The sequence below is a fragment of the Wolffia australiana genome, chromosome 8 (assembly GCF_029677425.1).
Source record: "Wolffia australiana isolate 7733 chromosome 8, ASM2967742v1".
NCBI classification, from domain to species: domain Eukaryota; kingdom Viridiplantae; phylum Streptophyta; class Magnoliopsida; order Alismatales; family Araceae; genus Wolffia; species Wolffia australiana.
The window spans coordinates 1,138,559-1,158,687 of record NC_135842.1 but is presented as its reverse complement, the minus strand read 5'-3'; the positions used below and the strand labels follow the sequence as shown (position 1 = coordinate 1,158,687).

At 43.2% G+C, this 20,129-nt stretch overlaps 1 protein-coding gene across 1 annotated transcript; it reads right to left on the bottom strand.

Annotated features, from left to right (window-relative positions):
- Positions 1–13,878: 13,878 nt before the first annotated feature.
- Positions 13,879–16,041, bottom strand: LOC144706743 (LOB domain-containing protein 29-like). The gene is made up of 2 exons (XM_078579749.1): positions 15,633–16,041; positions 13,879–14,361 (listed from the first exon to the last, which is right to left on the bottom strand). The coding sequence occupies exons 1-2, from the start codon at positions 15,909–15,911 to the stop codon at positions 14,128–14,130; spliced, it is 513 nt and encodes a 170-aa protein (XP_078435875.1). The 5' UTR covers positions 15,912–16,041; the 3' UTR covers positions 13,879–14,127.
- Between the last annotated feature and the right edge of the window lie 4,088 nt (positions 16,042–20,129).

Here is a 20,129-nt window from a genome sequence, read left to right as displayed (position 1 = left end):
CTTTCTTGTTCGTTCAGGTGACAAATCAACGAAGACAGTCGATCACATAAATGAAGAGGAATTTGCTAACTGCCATAAGAAGATAATGCTTTAGATGACCACCAGAACAATGAGGGCCCACAGCTGTAATTCAATCGCAACCGTCAAACCCTCTAGACCAGAGATTGAACAGTCGGGGACAATGTTCCATTACAGCTCGTATTATTCACCTCCATCATTGGCAATTGATTTCCAACAATGGAGTTGGAAGAAAACTGCCACCTAGATGCCAGAGAATCCCATAAATGATGCGAGATCGATCTTCAAGACTCCTAAATTGTTCATGCATCCTAAGCTTGAATTTAATGATTGTTAACTTATCTTTTTCAATAATTTTGAATCTGCAATTAAACTTTAAAATTGATAAGATCATCCTCTGAGTAAATCAGGGTTTAGGAACAACCAACTAGTGATTATTTCACTAGAAATAATCATTCTTATCCTTTTATATTTATTATGTCGACCAAGATTGTGCTCATGGAGGTGTCTCACACTTTGCCTCCTTCCATGGAGTTCTTTTAGGAGCATAATCTAAGTCCTGGAATTATCACAGTAATGGCAGAGCAGGCCATAAAGAACATTCTATGTTGATGGATCACAAGAATGACTTATGATTTATGCACCCCCTGACGAAAGCACAATCATCAGGGTATAGCCATAAACGAGATAGATCTTTTACCATTTTTTCATGGATATCCCATGGAAAGACCATATGAGTGATAACATGCACTTTTAGTAGCTTAATATGACCATATTTATATGTTTATTATGCATGTTATCATGCTTAAAATGATTAAAATGATTAAAATGATTTTTATAATGATATTTGAATTTTATGTCTTTTTATGTATTTTTGGAGATTTTTCTGATAGCAGATTCTGAAAGAGAAAAATTTTCTGAGTCAGAATATGATTTTTTGGAATTGTCTCGACATTAAATTTTGAAAGATATGAATTTTACATGTGAAATATATACTAATTTGTATTTTTGTGCTTTTATTTTATTAAATATGAAATTTAGAATATATTTTGGGGTTTCTGGACTTTTCTTGGCGTAGGTGACTTGGACCAATCAGAAAGGAGCTATTTTTAGAAAAAAATGCATTTCGTGACCCGAGAAAGAGATGATTAAAATATTAATATTTCTCTCTCCTTTCTCTCTCCTTGGAATAGTCAATAACGACGGCTGGCGACATTGCAACACCACAGATTGCCATGTGTACATGTGGGGCACACATCTACACATGGGGCATACATATCAAATAATAAACTATGATTATTCAATCTTTTTCGCAGGGCGACATGTGGCGTGACGAGAGCCGTCGATTATGGATGATAAGGAGAAATCTCAGCCATCATTGCATTTAATACCTGGAAGATATAAAACTCTAACCTTATGATGTGACGACGCTGACAAGGATGAGGAGAGAGAAATACTTGAAATAAAATTACGGCATGAAATCATCCAACTTCCAGGCTTGACATCCAACAATCCATAACTCGGATCCAGCCAAAATTTTAAGGGTAGCATCATCCTTTCGTCCTCTATCCATTCATATGGTTGGATGTATAAATTGAACTCCTGATCTTTGTAAAAAACACCTTTAAACTCGCTTCCTCCTAGTGAGGTTGATTGAAAGAAAGTGAAGTTTTGAAGGTCCATCAAGTATTCCTCGGTGTCTGAAGTGCTTGGGGAGGTTCAACAGAGAAGTGGGGAGGTTGATCTGCAGTAGGAAGACACCGTGATCCCAATAGAATATAGGGATCTAAGGTTAGCCTTTCGCCTTACATTGAATCATTTTCAACATGCTTAGTGATGCAGGACGTCGTTGGGACGTCGTTCAATCGTCACTGAGTGGTGGACTCGGTGTCGATAAGAAGACAGGTATCAAACTACGACGGAGATCGTCGTCCGTGCAAGCACCGACAAGCAATGAGCTCCAACTCCCAGGAAGCCGACGGAGTCGCCCAGTGGTGGGTTTTAGGCCTCCTGAACCTTGTCTGAGGGGGTCAAGGACGCTATGGCGCTGAACGTGATATTCTCCTACCGGGTTTTACTCACACGGGACGGGCAAGCCCGACTCGTACCAAACAGGTATGACACACAAGATACGCAAGTTTTCACTCGTCTTGTCCCGCTCACCTACGTCGGCACTGAAAGAAATAAAAAATGCGGCAGAGTGGACGTACCTTGTCGGGGCTCGCTAACCACTGTCCTAACTCTGTGTGTCCGTCCTAGCGCGGCAATGTGGGGACGGTGACTGGAGCTCAACGAGGGGCGGGAATGGCATTCAAAGGCACGGCGCACGTGACAGCCGGGCAGACAGGCGCGACGGTGACGGATGCAGGGCGTCGAGGATCTCATGGCAGGCCCGGGTGCACGGCAAGCCGGGTGGTGGGACGGGCGTGACATGTGTTGGGTTCCAGATACGGACTGGTGGCCGGGACGACAAGTCGGGTGTCCGGCGACCCACGGGTGAGGGAAGTGTGAGGTAAGTGCTTGCAGGTGCGAAAGCGCAGGGCTGATGAGGAGCGGTGGCATCAGGCACGAGGGGCGCTGGCGTCGACAGCTGGTGGCGAGTGCACTCGCAATGCGGGAGCGTGCTCGTGCGGGGGACACTGTTGGGGTCCTAGAGGGCGGCTGCGGAGGCGGGCTGCCCGTGGCCTTGCGCGCGAAGGAGAGGTGTCATTATTGCGCACGCGGATGGTGCAACTGCGAGGCGTGCGCGGAAGGGCATGGTTGTGAGGCGGCGCGTGTGCCGGTGAGGCGAGTTGGCACTTGATCGGGCGGGCATGAGGCACGCGAGCGGCGCACGAAAAAGCGGTGTGGCGGCTCGTGATCTGGCGGGTACTGCGGTGGCCGGCGGTTCCGTGTCGGTTGCGCGCGGCCAAGCGACAGAGGCGCGCGAGCGAGCAGTGCAACGACAGCCAGCGGCGCGCAGGCGACCGGTTATCCTCCTCTTCTCCTCCTTCTCTTCCTTCTTCTCTTCCTTCTTCTCTTCCTCCTTTCCCTTCCTCCTTCTTCCTCTTCTCTTTTTCCTCGACCATGAAAGGCGACCTCCTTGTTCTAACAGTATTCTCAGAAAAAACACTTTGTCAAAAATAAACGAGAGGTGAAGTGCTTAGGGCACCATCCAGTCCCTTTTATAGGGGGATTAGATGGGCCTTAATATAACAGGCCTAATCCATAAAGGGAAATAAAAGAAAGGGGAAAAGAAAAACCAAAGGGAAGAAAAGAAAGGGTGCGGAAAGAAAAGGAGAGGGGAGGAAATTGTCTTTCCCTTGAGTGGTGGAGGGGAATTCCTTATAGGTTGGATTCCCCTCACTACAACGAGTGTGACGAGATAAAGAGACGGGGAACGAGAGATAAAACAATGGAAAGGAGAGAAGTACGGATGAAATATGAACGAAACAACGAAGGAAGGAAAAGATAAAGGGCACGTTACCCGGGATACCTGAATCTGGGTGTGCGCATCATCGCTTTAGCTTGCCGTGCGGGTTGGACGTGAACCGGCGGTGATGTCGCTGATGATGGTTATGGACATTGCAGAAGTTTCTGCGTTTTAATGACCACACAACTGAGATTGTGATAGCCGTGCTTTTCAGGCTATGACCCATACACCGCGTTCCCATGGACGCGAATCGCATTCACAAGAGGTCTGATGCACCTCTGTATTTCCTTCCAGATCACAGTGTTCTATTCGTGAGGTACTTTTGGAACCCGATGTGGCTTCTCCGAGATACATGATCATGTAACACGGTACGGCCGGGATCGAACGACACATGTTACAACACAAGGGAAATGAGGATTTATTCAAAAGATGCAAGAATATCAATTAGATGAAAATGTGAAATCAATAAATTAATACCCAGTAGCACTGACAGATTCAGACGACCAATTAAAGTGACGAAGTTTGATTAATCAAATTCAGACTTCTTAATGTCCCTTTAGACCAACTAGACGGTATTGTTATTACCCTGTGGCATCCAAATCTATACCAGTAAGGTTCAGTCATATCACAAGGAATTAACCTAACTCTCTCAATTTTAGGTGGCTAATCCTATCACCAAGCAATAAATTCATAGGCAATGGGAACACACTTCAACAATACTGAAAGAACTAACGTTAACTGTGATGAAGGGGAAGGATAGAACATGTAAGGGCTAGGTCCAACGTCCACGGTAGAGCAGGAATGGATTCCACATAGGTTTGCGGCAGGGTCGACAAAGGTTCTAGTTGGAGCTCCAAGGGCAGCCACTAACAGAGTGGTGATGGCGTGGGATACAGCACTTGGTTGCGCAGGGATTGCGCACACGGGCGTGATCAGTCTATGCGCACGCAGACGCAATCAGTCTATGCACGTGTGGACATGGTAGGCACGTGCTTGGGCACGGTCGAGAGGGCACGTGGGCAGGGCAATTCAGCACACGCAACACGGCTAGCAACATGGCAGTCAACGCACGCAGCTCACCGGGCATCGTGCACGGGCGTGGCTGATAGCGGGCGGTGCGGTTGGTGACGCGCACACATGGGAGCTGTTCATGCAGAAGGTTGTGGGCGATGACAATAATGTTGCTGAGGGCGACGGTCCCAAGATCCACGGTGATGAGGGCGATGGCATCCAAGGTATTGGCACGGACGATTCTGAAGGTGGTAGTGCCACGATTGTGGGCAGAACAACTCTGAGGCAACGACGAAGTTGTCGATGATGTAGGTGGCGATGGCAGATCCAAGGATGATCCAAAAAGTGAGGTTCTTGGTGTTTTCTTGGACAGTTTAAATATCAAGAACCAGTTTCTTGATCAAGAACTTGATGAACAGCTACGGTGGGCGATGACGAGGCCTCCTACACGGGCTATCCTCGATGTGGCAGGACAAGGAGACCAACAATCCTACGATCTACACTAGAAAAAGATAAGAATCTCCAAAGGGAGGAGGGCGGGAGCCAATTTGAAGAAACACACTTTAAAAATCAACTCCAAGGCTTTCCTTGGGCATGCCTCCCTTTATGTAGTGTAGGGGGGTATGCCCAATTGGGCCAAATGGGAAGAAACCGTCTCATGACGAGCGGTCTTCCCATAACAACATTAAGGAAAACACACATAAGGGACGAGGCCCAAACACGAAGGCCCATCCATAATTTGAAATAAAAATAAAAGTCATGAAAATACAATTGATATAAAATGGTCACGACCTGTCGTTAGGCCGTATACTTAAATGTCGAGTCGCAGACATCAGCTCGGGCTGCTCGAGGTGGTTTCTGGTGTCCTTTCGTGTCGTTGGCAGGATGGTCCCCCATCACATGAGTTGGTTGTACTATGACTGACCCCTATGCCATGGATAGATTCAGTGAGGCAGACTTATCTCCCGCATATTACTTTGTATGTTATTGTGATACGAGAGATTTCATGATGTGGGAATGGATTATTCCCTGGGCAGAGTTTGCTACATTATCGCTAGTGATTTACGTCATCGAGTTGATTATGTTCGATACCATGTACGGTCAAATACCACGAAGCCTCTTGACCTAACCCTCTTAGTCATGCATTATAAGTTATTAGATTGTGGAGTTGCATTTGTGCATCATGTGAGAGAGTACATCACGACATTCATGCACGCATTGCATCACAAAATGAAAAGTACAAAGTTGATGCTGATATAGGTCGTATGCCAGTCAGGTGCACTGAGGGACATCTAGTTATGGTCAGGTTGAGGCCTGAGAGGTACTCTCTAGGGGTCGCTATGAAGCTTCATGCTCATAGTGTCGGGTTTTCCTAATTTTTCTGGAATTTTTCCATATATTTTTATAATTGGTTTACCATTATTTAGCCAAGAAATAATTTTTTAATTAAAAGAATTGATTTTTACTATTTATCTAATACTTTAAATGTGATACTTTACTAAATTGTGGCATCCACGTCATTCGCCCAAACATTTGGGCGAATGATTGGAAGCACATAAAAAGTACGCAATCATAGGCTCATTATGACATTGTAATGTGTGATGCCAAAATGAGAAAATTATTACTTAAAAAGGACCAACGTGGCACGGGCGAAGAGGTAAAAGGTATGATTTACTTTTTTTATTTTTTTTATGAGTTAACCTTTTCGTGCAATAAATGCATGCGGAGAATCGATCTCCACGTGCATTTATTAAACAAGAATATACCTCATACCACAGTCGATTAGCCGCATGCATTGATTGCACGCAGCAACCAAAACACACGTGCATTTATAAAAAAAAAGAAGATTCGCGTCGTATTTAATACACGTGGGAATCGATTCGCCGCGTGCATTAATTGCACATGACAATCGATAACCGTGTGTAATGATTTTTTAATGAAAAGGGTTTGTTCTTTTATGATTTATTATAAAAAACTAGGCCGTAAGCTCACCTTTTTCTTATATTTTATTCAAAATGAAAACGAACGGGCGACATGGCGCGTTCTCAGCCGTTAAAAATGTATAATCTATCTCCTTCTTTAACGCCACTGATGTCATTTTTTTTAGCGCACAGCGACATGGCAGGGTGCCATCCGCGAGTGGAGAAAAACAATGCGACCAATAAAAAGGGCATTTTCTATCTAAGTGGAGGAGAGGTAAAAACCTAACGGTTGAGATTAATCGTTAGTAAAATGATGATATCTTGAGATCTAACCGTTCGATTGAGCCCAAATATTGAGGGCTGGTTTGTCCTTTCCCCCTCTATGATTCATTCGGTTGGATTTTTAAATAGAGGTCAGGAAGAAGGGGAAAACCACTTTCGGTAGGCTTAAGAGGTGGGTGATAATGAACAATTTAAGAAGGACTCATGCCAGTGGTACGATTGACCAATGCATTGTAAGCAAACTCGGCGCGTAATGATACTATCCCAAGTTTTGAGGTTGTCCCCAACCAATGATCATAATAGATTGCCGAGGCTTCTATTTATGACCTCAGTATGATCGTCAGTTTGGGGATGAAAAGCCGTAGAAAATATTAGTTTAGTCCCTAAGAGGTGCCAAAGGTTGCTAGTGAATCTGACATCTCTCTCCGATACTGTACTCTTTGGAAGCTCATGAAGGCGGACAACTTCATTAAAATAGAGTTGAGAAACATGAGAAACATCAGAAAATTTAGAACATGGAATGAAATGGGCCATTTTTGAAAAATGGTCTACTACAACCATGATGGAATCATGACACTTGAGAGTTCTCGGAAGTCCTAGAACAAAGTCGATGCTCACATCATCCCAAGGTTTATGAGGGACCGACAGGGGAGTGTAGAGACCCGTGTTTTGTTTAACCTGCTTAGAAAGAACACATACGTGACATTGGGATACAATATTTGCTACGTCTCGTTCTAGGGAAGGCCAAAAGAATTTATGCCCAACAGTGGCGATCATCTTATCACATCCAAAGTGATCACTTAGGCCTCCGGCGTGTGTGTCCCAAATGAGGAAGTCTCTAAGAGAAGTCTGTGGGAAGCATAGACGGCTGTCGTAGAATAGGAATCCCTCTTCTAGAATGTAGTCTTGGGTGTTTGGGTTAGGGTATTTTCCTAAGGACTGGATGATTGGCGCGAAGTCTGGACAATCGGTATAAATATCCTTTATTTGATCAAAGCCAATTACCTCAATTTTCATGACATTCATTAGATGGACTTGTCTACTCAACGCATCTGCAACCTTGTTCTCGACGCCTCTCTTATGCTTTAGGACAAAAGTGTATGATTGAATGTATTTGACCCATCTAATATGTCTAGGATTTAGCTTGTTTTGGGGATGGAGATACTTCAATGCCTCATGGTCGGAATGGAGAACGAATTCTTTAGAGAGCAAATAATGTCGCCAGTTACATAGGGATTGAACAATGACCTAGAATTCTTTATCATAAGTAGAGTATTTGAGCTTGGCATCATTCAACTTTTCACTAAAGAAGGCAATGGGATGATTCTCTTGACTCAACACCCCTCCAATGTGTTGAGTCATGGTACTAATTCATGACTCATCACAAGCAATCTCAAATACTTTACTAAAATCTGGTAAACGTAGGATGGGAGCTTGTGTCATCTTAAGCTTTATATCGTCAAAGGATTTCTGTGCTAATGTGGTCCACTCAAAATGATTACCCGTTATGCATTCGGTCATGGGAACCATAATGGTACTAAAGTTAGAAATGAAGCATCGATTGAAGGTCACTAAACCATGGAAACTACGAACATCATGGACATTTCTAGGAGTCGACCATTGGGTTATGGCAACTATTTTTTTTGGATCTACGAATACACCTTGTGCCGATAAGATAAAGCCAAAGAATGTGACATGATCAACAAGAAACAAACATTTCTTTGGATGGGCCTATAATTGTTCGGCCTTTAAAACTTCACATACTAGGCATAGGTGGTGGACATGATCGTTCTTGGACTTATTATAAATGAGTATATCATCAAAATAAACAACAAAAAAATTTCCTATGAATGGTCTAAGGATATGGTTCATCAATTGTTCAAAAGTACTAGGAGCATTCGATAAGCCAAAAGGCGTGACTTTCCACTCATACAAGCCATCCTTGATTTTAAATGCAGTTTTCCACTCATCTCCATGATGGATTCAGACTTTGATGATAACCACTCTTTAGATCAATTTTTGAGAAAATCTTTGAGCCAGCCATCATGTCGAACATATCATCAATGCGAGGAATCTGAAACCTATACTTAACAATAATCTTATTAATGGCTCAACTATCAATACACATGTGCCAACTCTCATCCTTTTTGGGAGCCAACAATGCAGGGACGGCGCATGGGCTAAGGCTCTCTTGAGTAAATCCCTTGTCCAAGAGCTCTTGGACTTGACATTGTAGTTCCTTATATTGCGTGGGATCCATGCGATAGTGGGGAAGATTTGGAAAGGACGATCCACGAATGAAATCAGTGGCATGCTGAATATCACGCATAGGTGGTAGATCGTTGGGTAAATCCTCGGGGAAGACACTCTCAAATTCAGCTAGTAATTGGGAAACCTCTGGTGGTGGTGGTGGTGTGGAATTTTTAGGGGAGTGATCAGGAATCATGGCTAGGCAGATAGACATCTCACTATCTAATTCTTTCTGAAATTGGCGCCCGTTGAGAATGCATAGACCTAATGAGGTAGATTTCGGTGAAGGTTTCTGACGGTTGTGTGTATATGGGTGCCATGTAATTTTCTTACCCTCATAGATGAATGAGCAAATGTTACTCCTACAAAAAATGTGTACATCATTATCATATAGCCAAGGGCGACCAAGGATAATGCTTCCGACTTTCATGGGTAACACATCACACAATATGTCTTCCTCGTATGACTGGATTTTGAGAGGAAAGAGGCATTGATTCTTCTAAGGGATCGATGTAGCATCGATCCATGATACATAATAGGGATGAGGATGATCAATTAATCGGTAATCCCAAACGTGAAGTCATGACATCGGAGACAGCATTGATACAACTACAACTGTCTACGATCGTCTTACACATCTTATCACCAATCTTAAAGTAAGTGTAGAATATGGATGTCCTCAATGCAGAATCATCAATGGATGGTTGGGTAAGGTTGCATCGAACAATTCTTCTAACTGATGTAGATGGATCATGTCGAGGAAGGGATGGTGGGCAGTCAGTGATACCTATGAAGCTCACCAAACCATCTTCATGCACGAATTCATCTATGACGTAGTTATCTACCCTATATTCTTCTTCGTCGATGGGTTGCTCTTCTACAGTAGGTTCAATATCAATAGATTCTTGACCTATATGTAGGGCTCGGGAAGGGAATTTGGAGGCTCTATGACCACGTCTCTAACACTTAAAGCATGTTATGCCAGACGAACCGATTTGTGCTGGATTGGGTTGAGTCGGGGCTCTCGCGGTGGAGTCGAGGGAAGAAGAGGTACGGGGATTATGGGTTACCTGAGCGGATGACTGTGGTGTGGGGACAGGAGCACGGTGTTCAGTGGAAGTGCGATTTGGAGTGGGCATCGGTGCAGAGTGAGATAGAGGTGGGTTACGCGGAGCTAATCTGTTGGAGTAGGAGGAATGAGCATGATCGGTAAGGGCAGGGCAACCACTAATGACAGGATTGTTGTATAAGGTATGGCATAGTTCAAGGTCTTCTACAATCTGATAGGCCTGCTTGAGTGTAGCAGCCTTTCAAACAAGTAACTCCGTCTCCAAGTATGGATTAACTCCAGTTCTAAATTGAGATATGACAACTCGGGGATTCTCCTCAAGTCGACATCTCATATAAAATTCCTCAAATTGAGTAATGTAGTCGGATAGGGGGTGCCTACCATGTTGTAACTTATGCCATTGAACTAGGAGATTATCTAAATAGGCAACATGGACATAGTTCTCATGCAATTTGTCTTTCATTTGGGGACACATGTCTATAGGTGCCTCTCGTCTATTATAGATTGAAAATTCAAGGTTCTCCCAGAAAATTTTGGCTTGACCCCCTAACTTCATTTGGCATATTGAACTTTCTGCCACTCAAGCATATCGTATCATTTGAAATAACTATTGAGTTTAGACTCCCAATCTAGATATTCTTTAGGGTCCCTAGATCCCTCATAATATGGGACATCGACTTTGACACTCCTTTGTATCTACTGCCAATGATTGTCGTGATCTGGACGACGGTGATCGCGAGGCAATGCCCGGTCCTTGGGAGTATAGGGATCGCCCAGTTCAAGACGATTCCCGTTCCAACCTCGGTGCCTATTGTCAGGCGGATAGAGATCATTCTGCAGGGGATGATTCCTATCACGTATCCTCCGGTATATAGTAATCGTCTCGGGGAGAATGATTTCCATCTTGTACCGAGTTTCTATCTGCAGGCGGATAGGGATCGTTCTGCGGAGGACGATTCCTATCACGGCCTGAGGTTCTACGCTCAGGTGGATAGAAATCGTCTCAACGATTCCTATCGTGGCCTAGTGTTCTAGCCTCAGGAGGAATCATATCGTCTTGTTCGGGATGATTCTGATTACGACCCCCAGATCTATTCTCGGGTCGATGGGGATCATCGGGTTCGTGATGATTTCTATCGTGTTCCCAAGGTCTAGGTTCAAGTGGGTACAGACCTTCGTGATCACGGCGATGCCTATCACGACCTCGATTTTCTAATTGGTAAGTTCACTCACTAACCGCATCGATAAAATTGGTTAGACGGTTGTCCATATTGGTTAATCGTGTGTTTACGTCACAAAAACCATTCTGGACAGCGTCTAACATTCTGTCAATATGCCCACGTGATGAGGATGGTGGAGTGGGTGGAGACGAATCTTGGATAGGAACAGAAACCTCACGGCTATCTAGGGATGGTTCATTCATTGTGGCGGAGATGCGTTTGCCTAAACGTAGATGCATGCAAGATGTGATGATGATGAATGACGTCTACGAATGCGGAGTAGGTAGGCTGACATGGGTTAGGCTCTGATACCAATTTGATGCAGGATGACTAGAGAGGATAAGGATGAGATGACAACACGTGCTGGGTTAGGATAAAACCAGACCGCAAATTACATGATCGAATCTGAAGAATTAAATCCGATGAAATAGTGATGGTGCAGCCCCTTTCCTTGTCGAGGGCGGGAGTACTATCTTCAACCACCGCGGTGATGCCAAGCACCAAAATTAATAAATTTGAACAATCGTCCGCTAGAAGATTCAAAAACCTATTCGACTAGTCGCTTAAAGATTTAATATCCAAATCAAACCCGACGACGGTGGATAAACTCTCGAGGAACACTAGATGAAGAACACGGGATACCAAAGAGTGTAGAAGTACCTCAGCACCAAATAGTGCGTGACAAGGTTACGAGACATTCTCGAAGCGTTGTTGACGAGCACGAAGAAGGGCCGATCCGTCGATGGAGCGAGCGCAAGCGAGTGGCGGGAGAAGAGAGTGATTGTCTCGATGGCGACGGCGGTGCCTGTGTGATGAGCAATCGGTGCTGGCCACCTGCGCGGCAGGTGGCCGGCACGAATGGCCTGTGCAACGGGTCACCGGCGTGGATGGCCTACGTCGTGCAGGTGGCCTGTGTGGGCGGCTGGCGTGGGCGGTTGGCGCGGGTGGCATGCGTGATGAGCGGTTTGCACGGGTGGCCTGCGCGGCGGGTGGTCGACGCAGACAGCCTGCGCGACGGGGCTTGCACAGGTGGCCTGCATGTGTGGGTGGCTTGTGTGGGCGGCCGACCTGCAAGGGCGGCAGCCTGTGCGGGTGGCATGCGTTTGCGACATGGGCGGTGGCCTGCGTGGCTGATGGGTGGCCTACGGAGGGGGGCGACCAGTGGCACAGGCAGATGACCAATAGGGGCAACGAACAAGGGGCTTCCCTGGCAGCGGCCGCGACAGCGGCGGCAACGATAGCGGTGGCCCGAGAGGGAAGAGGGTTAGGGCAAATCTTCCAAGAAGAAAAAAATTTTGAAAAGAGATTCACCAAGTGTTTCTTGCAACATTGGCCTACATATAGGCCTTGGAGGAAAGAGAAAATAAGAAATAAAATAACCGTCAAAGACGAGGTGACGTGTTGACTTGTCACATTACGGGTGGTTCTGCAGTTATGGTTGGCGACGTGTCATGACGCAGGATATTTCATGTGTTAGTGGAGGCGCGTCCTTCGCTGGTGTGTTGATGTGGTCGCCATCATGGCAGTTCCCCAGTTGACGTTGATGAGGAGTCAAGATGTAGGACGTCTTGGATGACGATGGCGGCACGTCCGAAGATGTTGCGTTGATGTCGTCGCCACCAGATTTAGCTGCATAATCTTCCTTGAGACAATCTCCTCTCATACCAAGGGAGGATTATCTCATTCTGACCACTCAATCTTCTACGTGGTTTTCTTCATACATCCGAGTTATGACTTGTTTGACTCACATAATTAGAGACTTTTAAGTCATAGTCAAAATATAGTCGTCCATCCATGAGAAGCCCTTCATATCTAAGGTCAATGGATCACATATACAACCATAAGATGAATCAACCTGATTGAAATTTAGGTATAATACCATTCAGGGAGTAATTCAATCAATTCAGTGAACTCTTACTCCAATAAGCATCCACTATCTCTCCTAGGTGTCGCCACACTAATAACACAAGTTCAAACATACTTATTGTATAAGTAGGGTCAGATAAGGCTAATCTATTCAGATAATTCAATGTCCATCTCAAATATCCATCGAGTAGGAATATTTAGAATACATGTTTAAACATTAGCGATCACTATATTATGATATCATCATAATTGATTGGTCATCGCACATATTCATGGACGTCGATATAAACATCATTCTGGAATAATAATAATAAACTAATATTTTATTTAATAAACTTAAACAAAAACATGGTGGTGTGTTTTGGCTTGATGGCCACATAATATCCATAAGTATCCCCGAGGCATATTTTTCCATACCTTATATTCAACATCTTTCATCCAGGTTCAAAGATTCAGTGATGGCGTGATCAAAGCATAATTCTGTTATTTGATTTATTGCAAGATTTTTGTGAAAGCATAATTTTCACTGTATCAAGTTACTACTTTCTAAATTGAAATCCAAATGTAAAACAAATAACTATTTCTAGGATAAACTCTCCCATTACATGGACTAGGAGATCCACTCATAAGCTTGGCTTGCACACAATGTGGTTGAATGGCGTGCTGCAACCCCTAGATGCTTGAATATGATGGTGCAATAGATAGAAGAGACGTTTAGAATTTTATTGGTCCAATAAAAGGTGGAGAGTATTATCAGAAGGAACATCAAATGGAGATTGAATTACCAAACAAGAACGAACAAATGTTCTTTTTAGATGTGGCAAATAAGTTGCAGAACACTCAAGAGGGTTTGAGAATAATGGGATCATCAAAGCTTATAAAGAGGAACCTATGATGATAGAGAGTTCCATAGAAAATACCTACCAATGAGAGGATCATGGGGGGAAACGATGAAGAGAAGAGAAAAGAGAAGGGTCATCTCTTACAGACGGGACAGGAGTAACCTCACCTGTGGGGTTACCCCAGTAGCTCACCCGTCGAATGGGTTCACACACAACATATCGTAATGTCCGGATTCTAAAAGGTGTCTCTATACACAGAACATACTTCTTCAACCTTAGTTTCTTCACGGACGCAATTTAAAGAGGTGGCATTAAGCATGGCTCGATCAGCAAATGCATTATCTTGCATGAAGACTTGAACACAATCCAAGAGGCCCTCAGACGACAGGGTGCTCTGCCAACGATCATCCAGAGCAGCTCGAGCTAGCAGCTTGCCAAGGATTTCAATTTCTTCTTTGAGACTGGCTACCTGCAAGAACATTCAACAAAACTAGACTCAATGTTCTAGCAGCGAAGCTTCCCATGGAACTCTGGTTCGTAGATGGGTGTTAAACAAAACGTTGAGGAACCGAATCAGTCATTCGTCCCGTTCCATTCAATCATCAAAATCTAATACACTAGTCCACTTTCCATTCGTCCGTTCCTTCACCGACTCCCTAAAAAAAATGGGGTAGGAACGAGACGAAAGGAAAGAGTGAGAAAGCAAGCTCAAATGGAAGACCAGTTGGGCGGAAATTTGCCCCACGACAATCCCAAACCCCTGGCGGGATAAGCGGGGCGCTTCTGGTCGGTATTTGAACAGCGCGCCGCTCAAAACCGTCGGAGGGAGCGAGAAACGGAAGATATAGAAAGATGAGTAACAAGAGAAAGTAAACAAGAAACGAGATAAAGAGGGACAGAAAGAAATGAAAAACGAGAGAGAGACGTGAAAGAAGAGAAAGAGAAAGATGAGCAATAAGAGAGAGAGAGAGAGACAGAGACAGAGATAGAGACAGAGAGACAGAGACAGAGAAAGAGAGACGAGAGAGATATATGCGAGATGAGCAACGAGAGGCAAGGAGAGAGAAAGACATGATAGAGACGAGAAACGAGCGAGAGAAATAATAAAGAGATGATCCCGGGGAGAGAGGGAGATACGAGAAATGAGAAGAGATGTGCTACAAGAGAGAGACGCGAGAGAGAGACGAGAAAAAAGAGTGAGCGGAGAGACAAGAGAGAGAGAGACGAGAAAAAAGAGTGAGCGGAGAGACAAGAGAGAGAGAGAGTTGAGAAACGACAGAGAAATACAAGAAACAAGGACAGAGTTGAGAAACGACGGTGAGAGACGAGAAACAACAGAGAGAGAGAGTTGAGAAACGGCATAGAAAGACGAGAAACAACAGAGAGCGAACTGAGAAAAAAGAGCGAAAGAGACGAGAGACAAGAGAAAAAGTGTTGATAAACGACAGAGAGAGACAAGAAACAACAGAGAGAGACCTGAGAAACGAGAGAGAGATGTGAGAAACAAGAGCGACTGGAGAGAGATATGATAAACGAGAGCAACTTGAGAGATATGAGAAGCGAAACAGACGAGAGAGGGATGTATAAAAGGATAGAGAAACAGAGAGAGATGAGTATGCTAAAGATGCTAGAGAGAGGGAGCGAGAGAATCGAAAAAGAACTCTCTCGCCAAAAATTGAACCCCAAACCGTCGTCTGTCCCTGAGCCATATTGTAGTCATTACGAGAAGGCAGACGATACCTGGTGTTGAAGGGCAAAAATATCGGACACGCAGCCGTAGACAGGGTCTCTTAGCCGAGCTTGGGCCTCGTAGGACATCGTAAGGGCGGCATCGCAACGCTGTTGAACCGACAGCCGGGAAAGATGTTTGGAGACGTTGCTAGCCCCGAAAACCTTATGAACAGCAGCAAAATGGGTTGCTCCTTGGTCGTAGCTGAAGTATGGAGCGAACACACAGCCCTCCGTGCATTTCTTCCTCAGAAACTTGCACGCGCCGCAGGAAGAAGCCGTACCCGTCATGATCAGAGCCTTGAGATTTTCGCTATGCTAAGATACTGCCTGAGGAAAAACGTTTATTGATTTTATAAGAGGGCGTGATGGTTGCGATTGGCATGGGTGTTGGAAGATACTTTTCGCCGTCCCTCGCAAAAGCTCTCCTTGGTCGCCTCGATGCCCTACAGTGTTTTTGGCTTCAGTGATTTGTTTATTGTGGCGAGTCTGAGGAAAGGTCTTTCTCTTTTCGCTGGATATCATCAGAACAGTGTAGGTGTGTGAGATGAAGAGAGATAGATGGATAGATTGATTAATAGATAGATAGATAGGGAGAGAAAGAGAGAGAAAGAGCGACAGAGAGAGAGAGTGTGAGTGAAAATAAGAGAGAGAGAGAGAGAGAAGATTCCTTTAGGTAGATAGGGTGGCCTTGGGATGCACCTCAACCTAGCTGAAAATGCTAGACTCTAGAGTTGGAACCTTATAGGTGGTCTTTCTCTCGAGTCTCCTCTGCTGGCTATATTGTTTTTTGTGGTAAGTCTGACGACGGGTCTTTCTCTTTCAGATGGATACCATCAGAATGGTTACAGCCATGAGAGAGCGTGGAGAGGGGGAGAGAGAGAGAGAGAAAGAGAGAGAGAGAGAGAGAGAGAGAGAGAGAGAGAGCCAGAGAGAGAGAGCGAGAGCGAGAGAGACACAGAGAAAGAGGGAGAGAGTGAGTGAGAGAGAGAGAGAGAGAGAGAGAGAGAGAGAGATGCTGGGCCCCAGAATGGACCTCAACCTTGCTGAAAATGCTAGCCTCAGGAGCTGTGAGTCAGGGCCTATCGAAAAAAAGAATGGCGATGAAAGGCCCTCTGCAGGTTTGCGGCGGTTCAAAATAAAAAAAGGACAAGGAAGAGCGAAAAAAGGAGAGAGGAGGGATTCCTGATACAGGTCAGACGGCGATCAGCGAGAAAGCTTTCGACAACTATCTCGGAATGTCCATAAAGAAAGGAAAATAGATACGACGAAGATGTAGGATGAAAGGCACATTCGACCAACAGGCCCGTATCAAATATAAGCAAAGGACCGAATCTAGCCGGGAATGATTAGGGATAGAATTAGGATCGAATCTAGCGGTCAGGACTAAATATAGTATTAGGATCAAAACACAGCCTTGGTATCTGTACGATATTGTGTCCATTACTGTCCTTTAAATACCATCAAGATGTAACACAAAGGTTCGTGGGAGTTGCTAGTATCTCGCATACTATATTCTTGGTTTTTTCTCGCTCTGCTTCTTACTTCTCTGGATTTCTTTACGCCCATATTGTCTTATCGCTGCGCTTTCTGCAGTCCTAAATAAGTTTTCGTGGACAAGACAAAAGAAGAAAGTTGACGGAAGGACTTCGGAACGGAAAGAGTGGGCATCGTGAGGTGCCATCAATTTCATATCTCCTCGGCTAGTCTCATCAGCCTTCTTAACTTTTTCTTTCCCGAGCAGAATCCGAGTAAAGAGCGACAGATACGGACTTTTGGGGAAACGAACGTTCTTACTTAAGGAGGAAAAGGGATCTCCAGGCATGAATTGGGAGGCCCTTATGTAGTAAGATACTGCACATCAGGAAGTCTGAAATGAAAGCTCTCTGAGCGGAAGAACTGACAAACAGATAGAGTCAGAACTCACCAAGCTGGACGAACGATGCTAGTTATCCATCGTTTACGCACTTAAAGGGAGTGGAAAACAGAGATACAAGGGCCTCTCTAGATGAAAAAGAAAACGAGATGTGCCCATAAGACAACTCCACCATAAGCCTTCATTTCAGACTGGTGATTAGAGATATAATATTTTTTTCCGTCAATTTTCCTTGATTGCCATAAATAAGAGGATAGAGTGTTGTGTACTAATTTCGTATATGGACAATAATTTTTAGATTTAAGCTTAAATGAAGGTATTCATTTGGGATTAAGGTAATTCATCAAAGGCTTAAATGTATAGAATTTTCCTTGAGTCACAAGTGAGGTTTTCTTTCCGATTTCCCATTACACCCAAGACTAAGATCACGACTTGTTGACTCATAAAGACGACTACTCAGATCAGGACAGCAATGGATTCATGTATATTTTCTAAACTTCATCATTTAAAGGTTCTTACATAATTTTCCTCTCCAGTTCATTCTATTACTTTATTGATCCATCCTTAATAAAACAATGCAAGAGATAATAGAGTATTCATCATCAGCACCCGCTCCAGTGAATGGCAAATGCTAAATTTTTAATGACTAGATGCTAAAATTATGTATATATTACAGTTCTGATTCTTGGCCACTCTATATTTTATAGATTTTTTTAATATGGATGGTTAGCTATCTTTCTACTAATTATTTAACATTATAGGCGCTAGATGTCCTTGATATACAGAAGTCATCTTTCTGCATTTGTCAAACCTTGATTTGTGCCATTTCCTTGGAGTGGGAAATCCGAATATGTAGTAAAGTTATTGTTACTTCAATCCTTCACTCTTGAAACTCAACAAAGTTCTGGAATTAGCAAATGACTCTAGTAAACTAAGTTAGGGACAAACTCCAAGAGTCATTTTTTTACATAGTTCATTTTACATCGATGGAACCATTTTTTAGAATTAGTAGTTAACTCTATCTAAAATATTAAAATAATTATAATGAATATAAAAATAATTTTAAAACTAATCGCTAATTTGTCCAAAAATTATAGAGTATTGGCTGGAAATTTTTTGGGGGTTTCTAGTATTATGCTAATCAAATCTAACTAAACTACATTATCTGGCACTATAGTAGTTACAGGTGATGGTTCACAGCAGCGGGAACATATAGTGAGTGCAAAATGGAGTCATAATAGCAGGTTTTCTAAAAACTCATTGCTAATTACAGTAGAATTTGGAGACTACCTGTTGGTGAATAATGAAGTGAAGGAAAAGTCGCAAGAAAATACCAGTGATTGTGGAAAACATGGATGGTGGATAGCACAATCTAATGACAGAGACAGCGGTCACATGTTAAAGTCAGGCACTAGGATATTTTCCAAGAAGATAACCTAGAAAAAAAAGAATGAAGAAATCAAACAGCAAAAAGAGAGAAATGACACTAACCCCTTGTTACAATAAGCTCGACTGACTACGTGTTTCTTTTTATTTAGACCTCCTGATCAGATTTATTGTTACTTAAATCCTTCACGTTTGACAATAAGAAATAAACCCAAAAAATATATGGAATGAGGAAATCACATTACCAACGATAATGGGACGAAATCCATTGTAGTTATTTGAATTATTTAAAGGATTCCTTATAACCCTCAAAATGGATTTGTTCATTGTGAATAATAAATGGTATCAGCAGAAATCAAAGCAAGATAGTTGTCCTTGGCTGACCAAAATCTTATCCTAAGGATGACAGACGAATCAAAATATTTATCTGCTTTTAATGATAAATATATTGGATAATGAAGAGATGAATGAGAGGATTGCATCCTTCAGATATTTCTCCTCACTTTAAATACATGATACTAGGAATACAAGGTATGAATGTATAATATCAGAGGTTGAACTGTGGAAACTTGAATGCTGACTACAAATTATACTAATCTAGATCCATCTATCTGATTTTTTAGGGATTTATGTGTAAAAGTGGAAAGCTTATGATACTCTTGCTAAATAAATCCTCCTGGAGCATGGATATTTCATCCCTTATTGGCATTAAGGAAAATAGACAAGATCTAAATCAATAATGCAAGACAATTTCACATCAATAGATTTAATTTCACAAGCTTGTCATGTCCATTTAGGCTAGCCCCTTATGGGACAAGCTCTGAATCATTTTTTTGTATATTTCTTGTTGACCTCGATACAACCCTTCATATTAATTGGAAGAGGGGTAAAGACAAAGAAACTTTTAATTTTTTAGCTTTATCCAAAGAATATGCCATGAGATAATGCATATGCAAATATAGAAAATCATGGCCATTGGATCTTCCTTGTGCTGGGAAATGTCTAGGTCCGTTTCCCTTCTTTCACTCCGTCCCCCTTTATCCAATTCTTTCTTTTTTCTTAGCCTTTTCTCTTTTTTCTTTCTTCTCTTTCCCACCCCCATTTGTCTTATCTTTCCCTCACTCAGCACTAGCGTGCTACTATTGGTATCTATATGCGATATCTGTAATCTGATGTCGGTGTCCATTCTCAAAACAAATACGGGCGTGGATGATATCAGATTCGGATATCGATAACGGATATTGGTA

Excerpts from the sequence above, each read along its gene's own strand:
- LOC144706743 (XM_078579749.1), bottom strand. The coding sequence starts at position 15,911 with ATGACGGGTACGGCTTCTTCCTGCGGCGCGTGCAAGTTTCTGAGGAAG. Across the intron at positions 14,362-15,632 it reads TTTTTGCCCTTCAACACCAG|GTAGCCAGTCTCAAAGAAGA; the intron begins GTATCGTCTGCC and ends ATGTTCTTGCAG.